The sequence below is a fragment of the Neovison vison genome, chromosome 11 (genome assembly GCF_020171115.1).
Source record: "Neovison vison isolate M4711 chromosome 11, ASM_NN_V1, whole genome shotgun sequence".
NCBI lineage: Eukaryota > Metazoa > Chordata > Mammalia > Carnivora > Mustelidae > Neogale > Neogale vison.
In genome coordinates, this window is record NC_058101.1 from 176,608,230 (window position 1) to 176,631,113 (window position 22,884).

A 22,884-nucleotide genomic window follows, 5' to 3' on the forward strand; every position below is an offset into this window, starting at 1 on the left:
CATTTATCTGACTAGCACTGCAATTTAGTTTCCCTCTTTTACTTAGGAAAACACTAAATCATGGATCTGAAGTAATTTTCTGTTTCTCCTAATTTTACTGGCCATTTGCTTGTATCTCAATTATGTCTTAAATATTAATGTCACTGTTGTCTTGCTAAACAACATAACTATGACTCTGATAGAAAAGCAGAACAAAATTATAATATCACCAAAACCTCTACCTCATCTCCTCCTTAAATTCCGGTCATTCATATAGATTTCATAATACTTAGGAAGGTACACAATATCTATGACCTGGCAAAGGAAGGCCTTAAGGGAGGACTGAGAATAAAACATTTTACTCTCTCAAAGAACACGAACTGTATGTTCAGAAAATTGTATATTTCAGTGAAGCTAATGACCTACACATTTATAGGAAGGTATCAAACTGAACAAGACCGGTCATAAGCTGAAATACACATTCACGAGCAAGCCCCTTGGACCAGACCCACACTTGAAATCCACACAATCAGTTATTAGTCCTGCTTTGTTCTAGTAAAAACTTTGTTTCATCTAAGCCTAAACTAAACACATCACCACCAATTCTATATAATCTGAGAAGTTGCATTTCCACTTGAGGTTTCTTCCTTTACAAACAAGAATTCCATATAAATTAAGGTTTTTTTCAGAATTAAGAAAATTTTATTTTCTTTAACACTAAGGGACAAGACTTTATTCATTAACAAATTATATTTACATTTTGTCCTATAGAATTGAATAAGGAAGCATAGTATAATCAGAATTTAGGAACTAAGAAGAAAGTTTTGGTCCTTACCTCCTCCAATCAAATCTTTACACTGTTTGTTATGTATCCGACATCGTCCTCCAAAACAGTAGGCATCACCTGAATCACAACTTTGTCCATCACGTGCGTAAGTGTCAGGCACACAGTGTGAGGAAACCCCATTGCAATACTCAGGGAAATCACATTCGTCCAAAGATTTCCTACACTGTATACCAATTGGTTTTAGCTAGAAAGGAAAAAGGAACATAAGAAAAAATTATGCACCAATGATACTCGAATTGTCTTTCCCTTCAGGCTTTAATTTTTCATTTTTTTTAAGTTGCTAAAGGCAAGGAGAAAATTAAGTCTTAATAACTACTTAACCATTGCATAGAAATTTAAATAATTAAATTTAATTTAAATAATTAAATTTACTGTGGATAAAAGAATGGGTAGTGCTTGTAAGAGAATTGAGAAATTCAAAGTAGACTACCATAATCATTGAGAAAAAAAGAAAGATGAAAACTAAACCTAAGCAATTAATATAGAAATTACTTTAAAAAATTACTTGCAACCCATCACGTCTATGCTCATGTGGACAGTCTCTGGTTTCTCCTATGCTGTCCCTTCAAGCATAAACCAGCAACCATTACAAAATAATAAGTATATTATTATCATAAACTATGAAGTTTATGATAAATTATCATAAATTATCAAGTATATTATTATCATAAACATTCAGAAAAAAGTTTGTAAGGTAATTTAAGGACACACAGGAAAAGGTTTATTTCACATATCATGTTGCAAACAACTATTAAAAAAATAGCTTTCCCCATAATACATCTCTGATCTCTTCAGCACTTAGTCTAGCCAAGTCCTTCTAGGATTTGCTTTCTGCATACCTTTCTTTGCCAATAAACTTCCAAAGAGCATTACTGCAAGCCCTTTTCCTCAACCTAAGCCCCAATTCATCCTGGCTATCAACACTATCCTACGCAAACTAAGTTAAATTTGTTCTAGCTTTCAAAGGTCCTAGAAGCCCAGCTTCTGTGACATTCACCACCCTCTGAAAATGGGTTTTCTCTTCACATTTTTCCATGTTGTCAACAAGTATTTTCTACATATAGCAATTCTAACACAAATTCTTCAAGTGACGGTTGGGAAAACAAAACACAATACTTGAGTCACCCAAGCTTATGTAGTTAACATTCAAATCAAAACCAATGATCAAAATTATTTCTAAAGGAAAATACATATAAGTATATTGAAAAGGTATTGATATCAGTTTCTTTAAAATATGCTTCCTTTTATAAATATGTATAAATGGCAATATTACATTCATTCTAATTTCTTCTATTGTTTTGTCTATTTTTTATAGCAGTTTAATGGTCACAGAAAATATGAGGGGTAAGTACAGAGATTTCCCATAAAATCCTTGCACTGCACATACAAAACCTCCTCTTATCAATATCTCCACCTGGAGTGGTACATTTGTTACAACTGATTAGCTTACATGACACATCATAAACAGTCAAAGCCCATCGTTTACAAGAAAGTTTTTTCTCATTGTTATGCGTTTTACGGGATTAAACACATGTTTAATGACATCTATCTATTGTAATGGTATCATGCTGAGTATTTTCACTGCCCTAAAAATCCTTCATGCTCTGCTTATTCATCTCCTCTTTCGCTCCTGGCAACCACTGACCTTTTTACAGTCCTTTTCCAGAATGTCATATATTTGGAATCATAGAGTATGTAGTCTTTTCAAATTGGATTCTTTCACCCAACTTCTTTTTCAATATTTATAAATATCTTGTTCCTCAAATGTTCTTTGAACCAAGTTATATCATTCTACTTGCTCCTTTATTAAGAGGTGTTCATGTTTCTCTACTTGGTTCCCTAATTCCAAAATGGCCCTAAAACTGATTGCTTTCTCCTAAAATCTTTTTGGGTGTTTTTTTATTTTATTTTTGATTCATTTTTATTCTTCCCAAGACTGTCAGTGTCTACATTTAAGGTGCAATTCATTGTCAGGACTATGTCCCTTTACACAACTAAATGAGGAATGGGTAGGTTAAGTTAATGCCTCTGACCACCACACCAGCATTGACTGCATAGTAAAGAGAGTACTATGTATATCAGACAGCTCACAGTTTGGGCCAATTCCATTTTGATAACCAGGTCCAAAGACTAGTGAGAATCATTACTACTACTCCATTTGCAATAGCAGTTGTTCACATATCTCTGTTGATACATGAATCTTGTTTAAATTATTTCTTTTTGGTGCAGCAATGATGGGCAATTAGGCAGTCTGTTATACTGCTTGTGTTTGATACATTGTTTAATTTTTTTAAAGTTACACTTCATACGAATAACTATGACTAAATTGTACCTAGTAATGGAAAAGCAGAGTGACACCAGCAAATGTCAGAATCAGAGATTCCTAGGTGCATAACCACATAAAAATGCCTATTTTAACAACTACCATGAATGAGATAATCTGGCTGAAAGGTTCTAGTCCCCAGGTGAAGCAAAATATATGAGAGTAGATGCATTGGAAGATGGTGAGAACAACAGTTTCACTTTACCCACATTATTCCCTCCCCAAGGTGGCACAGCTCAACGCCAAGAGAGACTGTCTTGGCTAGTGATTTCTCTGACAGAGAAAATAAAAGGGATGAGAACAGAGTTTCCCCAGCCTTGCAAAACACTGTGCAAGAGACTACTTTTATCTCACTCCATTCAGAACACTGAGAGACTTGGCATACTTAAATAGTCTGGGGACACCTAGGAATAGGGAAAAGAGATGGGGGTTGACAGAAGCCAATGTGTGGATCACAATAATGAGCCACGTGTCCAATTAACTGCCTTACAGACTTCAGCAAGAGCCTCACCCATAAAACAACAGGATGTCTCACCTGAGGATGCCCACAAATAGCCAGCCAGTACCCCATTCCCCACACTCACACCCTGTAGCCAAAACCCCAAATTCCCCAGCAGATGGCACACATGAGCCTCCGACAAATGGGCACAATCCTGTAGACAACACGGATATCAACGCCTGGCTTGATTCTTTTGAATTGCACAACTTTGAACATTTTAGGGCATTGCATCAGGGAAAATTTATGAGAGGCTCTCCATAGCCAGACTGGCTTTCTGGGATGAAGAGTAGGTGTTCAATCCTAATCTCTGCCACACACTGCCCCTCAGGAGGTGTGGAACAACCCCAGAAGAGGAGTGGAACAACCACACCCATTAAAAAAAGTCTGAGAGACCCCTCAAACTCCAGCTGGGCTGATCGGTCTCTGGCTTCTTTCTCTCCCAAGTCCAGTTAGTAAACATTGGAAGAGATGGCTGCTTCTTCAAATGTGAGGGCAGCAATGCAAGTCTTCAAGAAACATAAAGAATCAAGGAAACAGGGACGCCTGGGTGGCTCAGTTGGTTGGACGACTGCCTTCGGCTCAGGGCGTGATCCTGGAGTCCCGGGATCGAGTCCCACATCGGGCTCCCAGCTCCATGGGGAGTCTGCTTCGCTCTCTGACCTTCTCCTCGCTCATGCTCTCTCTCACTGTCTCTCTCTCTCTCAAATAAATAAATAAAATCTTTAAAAAAAAAATAAAAACAGAAATGTATTTAAAAAAAAAAAAAAAAGAATCAAGGAAACATGATGCCAACAAAGGAGTAAAACAGAGCTCTTGTGGAAGACAGATGAAAGAAATGGAAATGTACAAAATGCCTGATAAATAAATTTAAAATAGTCACCTTAAGCTCAGATAAGAGAGCAGAGATAGACAAATAAAATCAGGAAAACGATACATGAACAAAATGAGTTTCACTAAGAAATTATTTTTTAAAGTAAGAGAGAACCAAACAGAAATTCTAGATCTGAAGAAAACAATAACTGAACTGAAAAATTCCATTATAAAACTTGAAGGGCACAGTTGATCAAGCAGAAGAAATAGTGAACTCAAGGGCAATCATTTAAAATAATCCAGTTAAGAGGGGGAAAAAAAAGGATTAAAGAAAGCTTGTGGTACTTAGAGGACACATCGAAAGAAATACCATATGCGCTATGGGAGTCCCAGAAAAAGTGAAAGAGAAATGGGCAGAAAGTTTATTTAAAGAAATAATGACAATTTGCCAAATCTAGAGAGGGAAATGTACATAAGGCCAAAAGAACTCTTCAATAGAAGAGTCATATTATTTTTAAGCATCCAACTCTTGATTTTAGTTCAGGTCATGATCTCAAGGGTCATGAGATGGAGCCCTGTATCAGGCTCTGAGCTCAGCAGGGAATCTGCTTGAGATTCTCTCTCTTCCCCTTTCCTTCTGCCCCTTCCCCATCACATAGACACACACATGGGCACACTCTCTCTCTAAAATAATGAAATAAATCTTTAAAAGAATACTATAACCAATAGGGGTGCCTGGGTGGCTCAGTGGGTTTAAGCCTCTGCCTTCAGCTCAGGTCATGGTCTCAGAGTCCCGGGATCGGACCCCACGTTGGGCTTTCTGCTCAGCAGGGAGCCTGCTTCCCCTTTTCTCTCTGCCTGCCTCTCTGCCTACTTGTGATCTCTCTCTGTCAAAATAAATAAATAAAATTCCTAGAAATGACCTATCAAGATTGAATCATAAAAAAAAAATAGAAAAACCTGAACAAACCAATAATGAGTAAAGAGTTCAAATCAGTTATCAGTTAAAAACCTCCCAACATAGAAAATCCAGGATCAGATGGCTTCACAGATGAATTCTACCAAACACTTAATGCTAATTACTTAATTACTTAATGCTAAGTACTTAATGCTAATTCTTTTCAATCTCTTCCAAAAAACTGAATAGGAAGAAAAACTTCCAAACTCATTTTATGAGGCCAGAATTATCCTAATACCAAAGTCAGACCAAGATACCAAAAGAAAAGAAAACTATATGCTAATGTAATTTTGACCTGAAGAACAGGCCTGATGAACATAAAAATAGTAATTCTCAATAAAATACTGGCAAACCAATTTCAATGGCACATTAAAAGGATCATACATCATGATCAATTAAGATTTATCACTAAGAATCAAGGATGTTTGAACATATGTAATTTAATAAATGTGATGCATCACATTAACAAAGTGAAGGATTAAAAATAATATGACATCCCTGAACTTCAAAAGCAATTCAATAATACTAGAGGACTTCAATGCCCTACTAATACTAATAACATTGGATAGATCAATCAGAAAGGAAAATAGGGAGAAAACAGCAGGCCTGAATAAAACCATAGACCAAATGGAACTTAAAGACATATATGGAATTTTATGTCCAACAGGAACAAAATACACACTCTTCTCAAGCACACATGGAACATTCTCCAGAATAAAACATATCTTGGCTCACAAAGCAAGTCTTATGAAACTTAAGGGAATTGAAATAATATCTAATACCTTTTCCATACACAATGGTATAAAACCTCAGGTGGAAAAAAATGAAAATTTCACAAAATATGCAACTTAACACCATACTCCTTAAAAAACCAATGGACCAATGAAGAAAAAAAAAAGGAAATCATAGAAGTATCTTAAAATAAACAATAATAAAAACAAAAATATATATATATACCAAAACATAGGGACATATAAAAAGCAGTTCTAAGAGGTAAGTTTACAGCAATAAATGTCTATATTTTAAAAATCTCAAATAATCTAACTTTATCCCTAAAGGAATTATAAAAGGAAAACAAACAAAGCCCCGAGTTAGTAGAAAGAAAGAAATAACAAAAGTCAGAGCAGAAATAAACAAAACAGAGACCAAAGAGACAAAAGGGGGGAAAACATCAATTAAACCAAGAGTTGGGTTTGAAAAAATAAATAAAATGGCAAATCATTAGCTAGACTAACCAAGAAAGAGAGAGCGGAAGCAATAAAATAAAATTATGGAAAAAAGAGGAGACACTAAAATTGGCACCATAGAAATACAAAGTATCATAAGAGGCTACTATAACAATTATCTACCTACAAACTGCACAATACTTTAGAAGAAATGGATAAATTCTTAGAAAAAGACAACCTATCAAGACCGAATCACAAAGAAAGAGAAAACTTGAACAAATCAAACACAAGAGACTGAATTTGTTATCAAACCTCATAACAAAGAAAAGGACCTGAAATAGATGGTCCACAGGTGAATTCTATGAAATATTTAAGGATTAATGTTAATCTTTCTCAATTCTTCCAAAAATTAAAAAGGAGGGAACACTCCTAAACTCATTTTATAATGCCAGTTTTACCCTGATACCAAAGACAAATAAGGAAAGAAACAAGAAAAGAAAATTACAGGCCAATATCTCTGATGAATATAGACGCAAACATTTTCAACAAAATACACAACAAAGGGGCACCTGGGTGGGTCAGTGCATTAAAGCCTCTGCTTTTGGCTCAGGTCATGATCTGGGATTGACCTGGGATTGAGCATCAGGCTCTCTGCTCAGCAGGGAGACTGCTCCTCCCCTCTCTCTCTCTGCCTGCCTTTCTGTCTACTTGTGATCTCTGTCAAATAAGTAAATACAATCTTTAAAAAAAAAAAAAAACCACACACAACAAATTCAACAGCACATTAAAAGTATCATGTACCATAATCAAGTGAGAGTTATTCCTGGGATGCAAGGATGATTCGACACACGGGAGTCAATAAAAGTAATATAACCCATTAATATAAATAGGGGTAAAATTCATATAATCCTCTAAAGTGACAAAATCCAACACATTTTCATAACAAAATCTCTCAACAGTTTGGACATAGAACAAACATATATCAATATAATAAAAGCTACATATGACAAGCCTAAACTAACAATTTTCAATAGGGAAAAGCTGAAATCTTGACCTATCAGATCAAAACAAGACAAAGTTGTCCATTCTTACCACTCCTATTTAACATTAGAAGTCCTAGCCAGAGCAATTAGGCAAGAAAAAAGAATCAAAAGGCATCCAAACCAGAAAGAAAGAAAGAAAGAAAGAAAGAAAGAAAGAAAGAAAGAAAGAAAGAAAGAAAGAAAACAAACTGTGGGAGAAATGAAAAAATGTTGGTCAAGGGTATGAATTTTCAGCTATAAAATATGTCAGTCTGGGGATCTAATGTATAATATGATGACTGAAGTTAATAATGTATTAGTTTCTTGAAACTTTCTTATTAAATGTTGGTATGTAAAGCATGCCAACCTTATTGTAATCATTTCACAATTATATGAAATCATTACATTGTACACCTTAAACTTATACAATGTTATATGTCAATTATATCTCAATAAAGTTTGGGGAAAATTTTGAAAGATAAAAATATATTCTTACTCCAGTCTTGTGAATATCTGCCATTTACTTTTTTCAGGAGTTTCTTTTTTCATTAAGATTCCAGTTAATTGTCTGGGTACAGGGCAATTACTCAGGAATTCTTTAAATACTTTCAATAAAGAGAGATTGGTTGATTTTAACAATAACTGAATTGCAAAGGAACAGCAGACTTGACCAGAAGATAGTGAAGAGAATTTAGCTAACAACAACAGAAACTAATCTCATTTCTTGACATCATGTGAGGTATAGTGTTAGAAAATAAGACCTGGGTGTTATATGCAATTGATGAATGACTGGACTCTACATCTGAAACTAATAATGTACTATATGTTGGCTAATTAAATTTAAATTTAAAAAAAGAAAAGAAAAGAAGACCTTAAGAGGGTTGCTTCAAATGTATGTTGATTGCAGAAATATCTCAGTGAGTACAAGTCAGGAGAGAAGAATCATCAGGCATTAAATACATGAGAGTCCTGGAAATGACAGATTACTGAATGCACTGCAGTGTAAGAAGTGTCCATTGTGCTTGTATATAATATAATGATATAATATAATATACTGATAAGATATTGACATATTTTGCATCTCTTTGAAACAAGTATTTCAAGAAATTTAATGCTGAGCTACTATAAAATAGATTGCCTCTTACCTTGCAATCTAGTGTACAGCATTCCCCAGAACCACATTGTTTACCCTTTTTCATTAGACATATTCTAGCATCACAGCAGTCTTTATGTGTACAATTCTGTAAACAAAGAGACAAATTCAAATAATATCTTCTCTCACATACGTAGTGATAATTTGTCTTTTAAGAAACTTACCAATTTCATCTAAATTGCCAAATTCATTTACATAAAGTTGTTTTTAATATTCTTTAAACATACATAGGATGCATAGTAAATAATGTACCCTCTTTCATTCCCAATACTGGGAATTTCTTTTTTCTTTCATTTCTCCATCAGCCCAGCAAGAAGTTTTGTTTTTTTTTTTCTCCCAATTTATTTATTTTCAGAAAAACAGTATTCATTATTTTTTCACCACACCCAGTGCTCCATGCAAGCTGTGCCCTCTATAATACCCACCACCTGGTACCCCAACTTCCCACCCCCCCGCCCAGCAGGAAGTTTATCAAGTATATGATTCTTTCCAAAGCTCTGGCTTTCATTTTAATTGATTTTCATTCTCTGATCTCTGTCTCATTGATTTCTACCTATATCTTTATCATTATTTCCTTCTATTTACTTTAGATTTAACTTAGACTAATATTTTAGTTACCTTAAGTAGCATCCTAAATAATTGATTAGACCTATCTTCTTCTCTAATATAAGCATTTATAGCTTTAAATTTTCCTTATAACACTGTTTTAACTGAATCTCATAGATTTTGATGTTATGTTTAAATTTGCATACTGTGAAAAAATATATCCTAAAATTGATTTTGTAATTTTTCTTCAAGCTAAGGGCCGTTTAGAAGTAGTAGTTTAATTTCCAAATATTTGGGGGCTTTTCAAGTTATTTTATTATTCTTGGTTTCTGATTGAATTTTCAACACAAAATAAATGCATTGAGATTTATTTCATGCCTCAAATATTCTATCCTGATTAATATTCCAAGTTCTTTTGAAAGGATTTTTTATATTTAGGCTGTTAAACATGGTAGTCTATAAATATCATTATATTAAGGTGATTGGTGGTATTGTTCAGGTCTTCCATATCCTTAATGATTTTTGGTCTAGTTGTTCTATCAGTTACTGAGAGATGTGAAATAAATCTCAAATATGATAGTAGATTTGCCAGTTTCTCCCTTTAGTTCTGCCAGTGATTGCCTCATAAATTTTAAAGACTTAATATGTGTGTATATATGTAAATATATTTGTATAAATGTTCATGTATTTATTATTGTTATATCCTCCTATGTATTTATCCTTTTTTTATTTTGAAGTATTATATCTTTATTTTATATATGAGTATAGTCACTATAACTTCCTTGTATTTACTATTTGCCTGTTATATCCTTTTCCATTCCATTATTTTTGTATGATACAAATTAAAATGTGTTAAAATGTTAAAATGTGATTTTAGAATGTGATTTAGCATGTGATTAGTTCTCAGTTTTTATTTAGTCTGACAACCTTGGCCTTTTGATTAGAGTGTCTGGCTTCTTTATATTTAATGTAATTAACATGTATTTCAATTTGTTATTTTGCTGTTTGTTTCTATTTATCTCATCTTGTTTTTGTTCCTCAATTCTTCCCTTCTTGTCTTATTTTTTGTTAATGAAATACATTTAGTATTTAGCAAATAAATCCTCTATTGCCTTTTGTAGTTATATCTCTGCATACTTCTTCAATATTTGCTCTAGGATTTATAATAAGTATCTTTAAGACTATAATCTACTTAAAGTTAATACTGATTTTCTTCAGGTAAATTATAGAAATGTTGCAACAACTTATTTTAATGTACCCTTCCATATTTCATGCTGTTGTTGTTATAGTATAGATGTAGATATACACATATATATACACACAGAAGTGTGTATATGTGCATATGTATGTATATTTGTATTTATATGCATATGTATATGCACCAATAAACACATACATACCCATACATATATGTGTGTACATAATATATACACATGTAAATATACATTTATATGTTCATATATGTATTATGTATATATGAATGCATAGTGAATAAGTATATGTATTTACATATCTGTGCATGTATACAATGTTGTTTGTAAAATTAAGAGCAGAAAATAAAAAGCATACATATAATTATTTATATCCCTTCACATATTTACCAATTCCTGTGTTCATCCTCTTATAGATCAGACTGATCACCTCCTGCACTGGTCCTTCAGTCTAAAACACTTCAAGTTCTTAAGATTTTCTGTAGTGCAAGCTTACTATGACATATTTTCTCTGCTTTTGCTTAATTGAGAATAACTTTATGTATTTCCATTTTAAAGAAGAATATCTTTGAATATAGATAGCTTGGTTCTTGACTTTTTTTTTTGAAAGAGAGAGGGGTGTTTTTGTTTTTGTTTTTTAGGATTTTATTTATTTGACAGAGAGAGAGACAGCCAGAGAGGGAACACAAGCAGGGGGAATGGGGGAGGGCGAAGCAGGCCCCCTGCTGAGCGTGGAGCCCGGTACGGGGCTCAATCCCAGGACTGCTGGACCACACATGACCTGAGCCCCAGCCAAAGGCAGATGCTCAATGATCGAGCCACTCAGGAGTCCTGGTTTTTTACTTTCTTTCCTTCAGCACTTTTAGTTTGTCATTTCAAAGTCTACTGATCTCCATTACTGGTTATAAGAAATCAGCTATATTTTGTATCATTGTATCATGTACCTAATGTGTCTTTCTTTAGGCTGAAATTAAGTTTTCTTTTTATCTTGGGACTTTGAGAGGTTTTATTGATCTGTGTATAGAAGTGCATTTTTTTATGTGTCTATCTGTTTATGATTATAATGCTGAGCATCTTGAGCAATGTTTTCCTTCAAATCTGGAAAATAATCAGCATTATTTTTGCAGATTTTTTTTCTTCCACCTACTCTCTTTTCTTTATCTTTAAATCCAATTACACCTACATTTGGTACTTAATATTTCTTCTCAGGTATCTAAGGTTTTGTTATTTTTCTTCAACTCTTTTTTCTCTGTTCCATAGAGTATATGTTCTTATTGTTTCACTGATCAAGTTCATTGATTATTCTGCTTTTGTTCAAGTTCATTGATTCTTCTGCTTCTGTTTTGTTTCGTTTATTACTTCTCAATTGTAGACTTTAAATTTATATTTTTTATGCTTAACATATATCTATTGATATTCTCTAGCTGCTCACTCACTAGGATAATTTTTCCTTAAATTATTTGAGCATGATTTCCTTTAATGCTCCTAATATATTCAAAATAACTACTGTGAAGTCTTTGTCTGCTAAATACAATATCTTGGATTTTTCAGAATCAGTCCCTTAACTGCTTATTTTCCTAAATATGGTTCACATTTTCTGTAATAATTCTCTGTCTAGTAAATTTTTGGTTAGTAAGTTAAACATTATAGATACAATGATATAATGCCTGTATTCAGCTATCTTTCTGGATGCTTTTTTTTTTCCCCCATAGGGAATTAAGTAACCTGGATATAAACTGTAAGCTTTATCTCCCCTATAGTGTGCCATAGTTATTTCTACTCAACTTATATGTCTTCAAACCTCTGAGTTTTTAGCCTGATTCCCTGGTGTAATGTGACATTCAGCCAAGGATTTAGGTAAAGATGGCACTTAGATTTCAGAGTACAAACTATGTGTAATTTCTTTGTTTCTTAAGATTCCTCTTTAATTTCCAGTTGCAGTCGCAGTCTCAAACTCACAGGGCTCAGCTGGTACACCTGTGTCTTTCAAGGGTCTCACCCTACATTTTTTGCCCTATAGGGTATGTCTAGGCCATGCATATTTTAGCAGTCAGCCAAATGTGTTTAAAATTTATCATCAGATTTTAGGTTTTACCACTTTCACCATTCTCTCTTTCAGGGTTTTCCCCTTAAATTTCCAGTGGTTCTCATCTCTGAAATCTGTTCTCTTTCACATTGAATCAGTAGAGCTGCAGTTTTCCACAGCTATTTAATTCTGCCACAGCTGTGGAGTTAGAGGGGCACTCTTATGCTAGAAAGATATAAACTCACAATCCTATTAATTGCAGCTGCAATTTTTCAAGAGTAAACTCTCCTCTGGCTTCTTCTTTTAAATATTCTCCATTATATGTAGATATAACATATATTTTTATGTTATAAAATATATTTATAACATATAAATTATATTACATTTTATATATATTATATATAATATATAAATTATGTTTATATTATGTATGAATAATATATATTGTATGTAATATATTGTATATAACATATAAATTATTATATACATGATATATCTATATATAAATATATTTATATGTATAAAATTTATAATATAATAATATATAATCTGTTACATATCTTTGTATATTATTTATTTTAATAATATATATTAATTTTTAATAATGTTTCACATTTTACTATTGCTATCTCTTGAGAGTTTCCATGTGACTACTTTACTTTATTGACAATAGCTCCTCTATCATCTTTTATCTTTCTTTTGGTTTGATCTTAGTTCTACATTTTTGTATTTTCTATAGGTGATATATTTTTTAAAAAACACTTTTAACTGGCATCACCTGTCAACAGAAAACATTTCACTTTATATAGCAAGCAATGCATTTTGCTGTTTCACTGGTAATAGTCTGTTGCCTTTAGATTTTCCTGTTTTTGTTACTGCTTGTTGTTAAAGGTATATTTCTTTAGCTCCTTAGAACACCTTTGTGGTAAATAATTATGAGTTTGGAGTTGACACTCCAAATAGATACACTAAAGAATGTCAGAAGGCAATCTCTGAAGTTAAACGTTATCTAAAAGGCTTTTGCTGTTCACTTCAAAAAATAGCAAAATTAGTAAACTTAAAGGCTTCCATCTTCCCCAAAGGTCTTTTTCAAATTTATTGTTCTGAAAGACAAAGTCTCACCTTTTTTAGCTATTATACAGATATATACACATACTTTTTATCTATAAACACATACGTGAAAGCTGAAAAAATTTCTACTAACCTCTATAATGCCACAATCACACTCTTCACCTTGTTCCAATTTTCCATTGCCACATACTTTCCTTTGTGCTTCTTTATAAACTGGCATTTCAGGAAGGATTTTCTGAAGACATTCAAAGCCAGCTTGTGAAGCTAAGTATTTAAAGTCATCCAAACTACAGGTGCTAAACTCCTTTACACCCCCAGACTGCCTAAAATATTTTAAAAATGGATATGACAAAAATTACTGCTGTATATCTCTGCATTTCTGCTAATGTATGGGTTTTGAAAAGAGATTTTAAAAGAATTATGGAAAAAATAAGCACATTTAAAAAAATATTCTTTGCATTGCAAACATACTAATGATTTACCATACTTTTTAAATTTTACCAAGAAAATTCTTGTTATAAAAATATCTAAAATCTTTTTGGAGCATTCTATCCTGTTTTAAACAAGACCTATTATTCATCTATCTTATGAACTTCATTAAATCTTTAGACATAAGAAGTGTGTTTATTTTATTTACTTTCCCAATGCCAGACCATTGACTATTAAGTTTTTTAAGCCTCAATATTTAACATATTTTGTATTTTTATATAATAAAATTCTTTTAATGACAATATAAACATGTTTATATTAATTTTAATAATACATTTTAGGGCTTTTATTCAACATAATTGAACATTTGAAATAAAAACCTGTTGTTTGACACTAAAGAAATACAAAGAATTATAAGAGAATATTATAAGCAATTATATGCCCAGAAATTAGGCAGTATGGAAGAAATGGATTCTTTCCTAGAAATATATAAACTACCAAAACTAAAACAGAAAGAAATAGACAACCTAAACAGACCCACAACCAGCAAAGAAATAGAATCAGTAATCAAAGGCTAAAATGAAACGATGAGAAAATATACTAGCTGATATGGTCACTGTTTACAACATAATTACTGAGCATTCTCCTAGGCAAAATATATGTAGTAAAAAGTAGACCAAGTGCCTGGTAGGGACAAAAAGCACGAACATCAGGCAAAAAAATATATGAAACACTGGAATGGTGAAATGATGGGGAAAAACCAACATAATATACAAGGGAATAAAAGATACTACTTTGGAAGAAAAGACACTTATTAAAGAAAGAAATTATAGTTCACATCATACTTTTCATCAAAAACTGAACGTTTTCCCCTTAAGACTGGGAACAAGACAAAGATATCCACTCTCACATCAATAAAGTTATTGAAATTATTCCAAATTCAATTACATACAAATAGATGAAATGGAAAAATAAAAGTGTTCTTCATGGATGACAAAATTTTGTTTAGAGAAATTCTTAAGGAATCAATAAATAGAATTGGAAAATTCTAATGAGTTTAGCAAGTTTTTACCACACAAAATCAATATACAAAAATGATTTATACTTTCATGAACTATGAATTATGCTTTCATGTATTTTTTAACCAACCCATTTTTTAATTTTTTAAATTCTTTTCTAAGAGAGAGAAAGCAGGGGAGGGGCAGAGGGAGAAGAAGAGAGAGAATTGTGTTTTTAATATAATTTTTAAAATTTAAATTCAAGTAATTTACCACATAGTGTGTTGTTTCAGGGATAGAATTTAGTAATTCATCAATTGCATATAACACCCAGTCCTCATTCCATCAAGTTCCCTCCTTAATGCCCATCACCCAGTTGCCCCATCCTCCTACTCACTGCCCCTCAAGCAATCCTCGGTTTTTTCTCTATAGATAAGAGTCTCTTATGGTTTGCCTCTTTATCTTATTTTAATTTTTTTTCTTTCCTTCCCCTATGTTCATCTGTTTTGCTTCTTTTTTTTTTCAATTTATTTATTTTCAGAAAAACAGTATTCATTATTTTTTTCACCACACCCAGTGCTCCATGCAAGCCGTGCCCTCTATAATACCCACCACCTGGTACCCCAACCTCCCACACCCCTGCCACTTCAAACCCCTCAGATTGTTTTCCAGAGTCCATAGTCTCTCATGATTCACCTCCCCTTCCAATTTACCCCAACTCTCTTCTCCTCTCTAACACCCCTTGTCCTCCATGATATTTGTTATGCTCCACAAATAAGTGAAACCTTATGATAATTGACTCTCTCTCTGCTTGACTTATTTCACTCAGCATAATCTCTTCCAGTCCCATCCATGTTGCTACAAAAGTTGGGTATTCATCCTTTCTGATGGAGGCATAATACTCAATAGTGTATATGGACCACATCTTCCTTATCCATTCGTCTGTTGAAGGGCATCTTGGTTCTTTCCATAGTTTGGCCACCGTGGCCATTGCTGCTATAAACATTGGGGTACAGATGGCCCTTCTTTTCACGACATCTGTATCTTTGGGGTAAATACCCAGGAGTGCAATGGCAGGGTCATAGGGAAGTTCTATTTTTAATTTCTTGAGGAATCTCCACACTGTTCTCCAAAGAGGCTGCACCAACTTGCATTCCCACCAACAGTGTAAGAGGGTTCCCCTTTCTCCACATCCTCTCCAACACATGTTGTTTCCTGTTTTGTTAATTTTGGCCATTCTAACTGTGTAAGGTGATATCTCAATGTGGTTTTATTTGAATCTCCCTGAGGGCTAATGATGATGAACATTTTTTCATGTGTCTGATAGCCATTTGTATGTCTTGATTGGAGAAGTGTATGTTCATATCTTCTGCCCATTTTTTGATATGTTTGCCCGTTTCGTGTGTGTTGAGTTTGAGGAGTTCATTATAGATCCTGGATATCAACCTTTTGTCTGTACTGTCATTTGCAAATATCTTCTCCCATTCCGTGGGTTGCCTCTTTGTTTTTTTGACTGTTTCCTTTGCTGTGCAGAAGCTTTTGATCTTGATGAAGTCCCAAAAGTTCATTTTCACTTTTGTTTCCTTTGCCTTTGGAGACATATCTTGAAAGAAGTTGCTGTGGCTGATATCAAAGAGATTACTGCCTATGTTCTCCTCTAAGACTCTGATGGATTCCTGTCTCACGTTGAGGTCTTTTATCCATTTTGAATTTATCTTTGTGTACGGTGTAAGAGAATGGTCGAGTTTCATTCTTCTACATATAGCTGTCCAGTGGAAAAAAGTCTCTTCTGCCCATTTCTTGATTGGATTATTTGTTCTTTGGGTGTTGAGTTTGATAAGTTCTTTATAGATTTTGGATACTAGCCCTTTATCTGATATGTCATTTGAAAATATCTTCTCCCATTCTGTCAGTTGTCTTAAAAGGTCTATCCAACAAGAAATATCTATGCCCACAACATGAGAACAGCCAACTACATAAGGCAACTGTTAAACAAAATAATAAAAAAACATATTGACAAGAATATATTAATTGTAAGGGATCTTAACACACCATTCTCAGCAATAGACAGATCATTCAAGCAGAAAATCAACAAAGAAACAAGAGTTCTGAATGACACACTAGACCAGATGGACTTCATAGATATATCCAGAACATTTGACCCTAAAACAACAGAATACTCATTCTTCTCCAGTGCAAATGGAACTTTCTCAAGAATAGACCACATACTGGGTCACAAATAAGGTTGTAACTGATACAAAAAGATAGGAGATTATTCCCTGCATATTCTCGGACCACAATTCTCTGAAACTGGAACTCAATCACAAGAAAAAGTTTGGAAGAAATTCAAACACTTGGAAGCTAAAAGCCATTCTGCTCAACAGTGTTTGAGTCAACCAGGAAATTAAAGAAGAACTTAAACAATTCATGGAAACCAATGAGAATGAAAGCACTTTGGTCCAAAACCTATGACATACAGTAAAGACCGCCCTAAGCGGGAAATACATAGCCATCCTAGCCTCACTCAAAAAAATACAAAAATCCTGAGTACACAAACTATCTTTACACCTGAAAGAACTGGAAAATCAACAACAAATTAAGCCTAACCCATGTACGAGAAGGAAAATAATTAAAATTAGAGCAGAGATCAGTGAACTAGAAACCAGAAATACAGTAGAACACATCAACTAAACTAGAAGCTGGTTCTTTGAAAGAATTAATGAGATCGATAAACCACTGGCCGAACTTATCCAAAAGAAGAGAAAGAACCCAAATTAACAAAATTATGAATGAAAGGGGAGATATCATGATGAACACTAAGGAAATAGAAACAATCGTTAGAAATTTTTAATAACTATATGCTAATAAATTAAGCAACCTGGAAGAAATGGATGCATTCCTGGAAACCTATAAACTGCCAAGACTGAAACAGGAAGAAACTGATAACCTGAATAGACCAATAGCCAGTAACGAGATTGAAGCAGTGATCAAAAACATCCCAAAAAACAAGAATCCAGTAACGAAGGATTCCATGGAAGAATTCTACCAAACATGCAAAGAAGAAATAATACCTATTCTCCTCCTGAAGCTGTCTCAAGAAAGAGAAACAGAAGGAAAACTTCCAGACTCATTCTATGAGGCAAACAATACTTGATCCCAAAACCAAGGCAAAGAACCCATTAAAAAGGAAAAATTCAGACCAATATACCTAAGGAATATGGATGCCAAAATTCTCAACAAGATCCTAGCTAATAGGATCCAGCAGTACATTACAAGGATTATCTACCGTGACCAAGTGGGATTTATCCCTGGGATGAAGAGCTGTTCAACACTCGCAAATCAATCAGTTTGATAGAACACATTAATAAGAAAAGAGAGAGAAATAATATGGTCCTCTCAATTGACGCAGAAAAAGCATTTGATAAAATACAGCATCCTTTCCTGATTAAAACTCTTCAGAGAATAGGGATAGAGGGAACATTCCTCAATTTCATAAAACCCATCTATGAAAAACCCACAGCAAATATCATTCTCAATGGGGAAAAGCTGAGAGCCTTTCTCTCAAGATCAGAAACATGAGAAGGACGCCCACTCTCACCACTATTGTTCAACATAGTACTAGAAGTCGTAGCCACAGCGACCAGACAACAAAAAGAAATAAAAGGTATTCAAACTGGCAAAGAAGAAGTCAAACTCTCTCTCTTCACAAATGACATGATACTTTATGTGGAAAAATTCAATTCATACAATTCATACAATTCATACGGCAATTCAGTAATGTGGCAGGATACAAAATCAATGCACAGAAATGAGTTGCTTTCCCATATGCCAACTGTAGAAAGAGAAATTAAGTAATTAATTCCATTTACAATAGCACCAAAAACCATAAGATACCTTGGAATAAACCTAGCCAAAGAGGTAAAAATCGATACTTGAGGAACTACAGAACACTCGTGAAAGAAATTGAAGAAGACACAAAAAGATGGAAAGACATTCCCTGCTCATGGATCAGAATAATAAACTGTTAAAATGTCTATGCTGCTCAGAGAAATCTGTACTTTCAATACTATTCCAATAAAGATACTATAGGCATTTTTCAAAGTGCTGGAACAAACAATCCTAAAATTTGTATGGAACCAGAAAAGACCCTGAATCACCAAGGAAATGTTGAAAAAGAAAAACAAACCTAGGGGCATCACATTGCCTGATTTCAAGATATATTATAAATCTGTGATCACCAAGACAGCATGGTACTGGCACAAAAACAGACACACAGACCAAAAGAACACAGTAGAGAGCCCAGATACGGACCCTCAACTCTATGGTCAAATAATCTTTGATAAAGCAGGAAAAAAATATCCAGTGAAAAAAAGACAGTCTCTTCAATAAATGGTGCTGGGAAAATTGGACAGCCACATGCAAAAGAATGAAACCCAACCATTCCCTTACACCATACACAAAGATAAACTCAAAATGGATGAAAGACCTCAATGTGAGGCAGGAATCCATCAAAATCCTAGAGGAGAACATAGGCAGTAACCTCTTCGACATTGGCCACAGCAGCTTCTTTCAAGACACGTCTCCAAAGGCAAAGGAAACAAAAGTAAAAATGAAATTTTGGGACTTCATCAAGATAAAAAGTTTCTGCACAGCAAAGGAAACAGTCAATAAAACAAATGGGCAGCCCACAGAATGGGAGAAGATGTTTGCAAATGACACTACAGACAGATGGCTGATAATCAAGAACTTCTCAAACTCAACACCCCAAAAACAAATAATCAAGTAAAAAATTAGGCAGAGGACATGAACAAACATTTTTCCAAAGATGACATAAAAATGGCTAACAGATACATGAAAAAAATGATCATCATCATTAGCCATCACAGAAATTCAAATCAAAACCACACTGAGACGCCATTTTACACCAGTTAGAATGGAAAAAAATGACAAGGCAAGAGATAACAAAGGTTGCAGAAGTTGTGGAGAAAGGGGAATCCTCTTACACTGTTGGTGGGAATATAATTTGGTACAGCTACTTTGGAAAACAGCATGGAGGCTCCTCAAAAAATTAAAAAATAGAGCTATCCTATGACCCAGCAATTGCACCATTTACCCCAAAGATACTGATGTAGTGAAAAGAAGGGCCACATGCTCCCCAATGTTCATAGTAACAATAAAATGGAAAGAGCTGAGATGCCCTTCAATAGATGGAAGGATAAAGAAGATGTGCTCCATATATACAATGGAATATTACTCAGCCATCAGAAAGGATGAATATTCAACTTTTGAATCAGTATAAATGGGGCTGGAGGAGATTATGCTAAGTGAAATAAGTCAATTATCATATGGTTTCACTTATTTGTGGGGTATAAGGAATAGCATGGAGGACATTAGGAGAAGGAAGGGAAAAATGAAGGCGGGGGAGGGGAATTGGAGGGGGAGAAGAACCACGACAGACTATGCACTCTGAGAAACAAACCGAGGTTTAGAGAGGATGGGGGTGAAGTGATGGGTTAGTGAGGTGATGGGTATTAAGGAGGGCACATATTGCATGGAGCCCTGGGTTTTATACGTAAACAATGAATCATGGAACACTACATCAAAAACTACTGATGTACTGTATGATGACTAACATAATATAAAAAAAGGAAAAAAAAAAAAAAACCTCCAAATTTCAGGGACTCCTGTGGTGTGGACCTGCACTGTTCTGCTTGTGGAGGGTCTCACCATGCTTGCTGGCCAATCCCAGGGAAGTGGTCATGTGACCATAAGGCAGTTCAGATTATAGCAGAAAGCCAGCACGAAGACCAGCTGCTCTCCTCTGGCTTCCTGGCTCCCATGCCTGGAAATAGCACATCATCTTGGCACCACCCACTTTTCCTGTCACCCAGAGGATCCTCAGACCACGCTGTCACTCCTGGGATTCCACCCATCTTCACAACCTGACCACATTTAAGCCAGGTACATTCTAGTTAGTAATAAACTTCCAAAGGTTCAGATTTTATGCTCTGCAGTTTCCAATACTTTGCAAAAGCACCCATAAGCAGGATCCTTCTCCACTAGTGAATCCACAGCTATATCTACCCCAAGAACTTATATAACTCCTATCTTCCAAAAGGTGGTCACTTTTCTACTTACAGGCTTGCAGATTTTTTTTCTCTCAGAACTCCAATTAATTTCTTGGGTATTCAGAATGATTTGGTAATTATCTAGCTATGTTTGAGGGATTAGACTATCTGAGGGTCCTCCTACTTCTCTACCATCTTAACTCCTCCCCACAAACACACAATGACCCCTCCCCCAGAGAAAGAGAATCTTATGAGGCTCCACACCCAATGTGGAATAGAACCAGAGTCAATCTCACAATCCTGAGACCATGACCCAAGACAAAATCCAGAGTCAGATGCTTGATGAACTGAGCCACGCAAGTCCCTTAATTTTAAAGTTCTTGACATTACAGAACTAAACTGAAATTTATTAAAGATTCACTCTTAAATTTCTTATCAACAAACAAAATTTATGAGCCAAAAACTCAAAACAAAACTAAAACAAGGAAAAGCTTATAAAACTAAATATGGATCCCAGCATCAACTGCTGAACAGAGAATGTGACTTTTTAAATTCTTGGCAGATGGTAAAGTTGTGTAGAAACTAAACACAAATTATTTAAAGCCTGGAACCCCTGGCCAGAAATTACACAGTTGGATGATGGGAAAACTGCAGAAAGGGATTGTAAGTTAACTTACACTGTTCTGGCTTCACCTCACGTCCTTCTCAGGGTTAACCCCAGAATTGATTAGGTATTGGGCCAGACTATACTGACAGAGGAACACAGTAATGTAAATTGCCTACCAGAAAAGACTTCCACAGAATTGGCAGTACAGAAAATGAGCTAGCAATGAAAAATGCTATTCATAATAGTAAAAAAAAAAAAAAGTAAAAAAAAATAGTAAAAAAAAAACCTTAAGGATATATTTAACAAAACAAGAAATTTAAACTGTAAAAAAAATACATTGTTGAGAAAAATTAAAGAAGACCCAAATCAATAAAGCTATATATCATATTCAAGCATCAAAATACTTGACATTGTTTAGATGGCTATTCTCCCATTATTGACCTATGCAATTAAACAATGGAATACTTAGAAAAATCTTAGCAGGAATTTTCATAAAAATTAGGAAGCCAATAATAAATGCATATGAAAATTCAAAAGACCTAGAATAACCAAAACAATTACTGGAAAAATGAAAAAATGTGAGGACTTAACAGCACTTCATTTCAAAACGCAGTATAAAGCTACTGTAATAAAAACTGTATGCTTTCCCATAAGGGTAGACATACAGATTAATGATATAAAATAGCAATTACAATAAAAAATCCATACAATTCTGGTCAATTGATTTTTACAAAGTTGCCAAGACAATTAAGTGGGGGAAAGAATGCTCTTTTCAAAAAATTGCAAGGGATAACTGGAAATCCACATAGCAAAAACAAAAATGAACTTTAACATATATACAAAAATTAACCCACAGTGTATCATAAAACTGAATATAAGAGCTATTAAGCCATGATGCATAAAAAATTGATAAATTATACTTCATCAAAATTAAAACTTTTTCTCAAAGAAGGTACTATAAGGAAGAAATATTTGAAAATCATGTATCTGATAAAGAACTCATAGCCAGAAAATATAAACAATTCTTACAACACAGTGAAAGTGTGAAAATCTCTACTTTCATTTTTTAAAATGGACAAAATTTTTGAATAGGATGTTCTTCAAAGAAGATATACAAAGCCATTAAGCATGAAAATATATTCAACACCATTCAATATCATTAGTTTAGAGG

The 22,884-nt window shown here is 34.1% G+C and overlaps 1 protein-coding gene across 1 annotated transcript in view; it reads right to left on the reverse strand.

Moving 5' to 3' along the window:
- The window catches only part of LOC122890378 (disintegrin and metalloproteinase domain-containing protein 5-like), a 143,399-nt gene that overhangs the window by 72,557 nt on the left and 47,958 nt on the right, over window positions 1–22,884 (reverse strand). The window contains exons 10-12 of the mRNA XM_044226003.1: window positions 13,745–13,934; window positions 8,750–8,845; window positions 815–1,010 (exon numbers count right to left, since the gene is read on the reverse strand). Of these exons, the coding sequence (XP_044081938.1) occupies window positions 815–1,010; window positions 8,750–8,845; window positions 13,745–13,934 (482 nt within the window). The remainder of the gene's footprint in view (window positions 1–814; window positions 1,011–8,749; window positions 8,846–13,744; window positions 13,935–22,884) is intronic.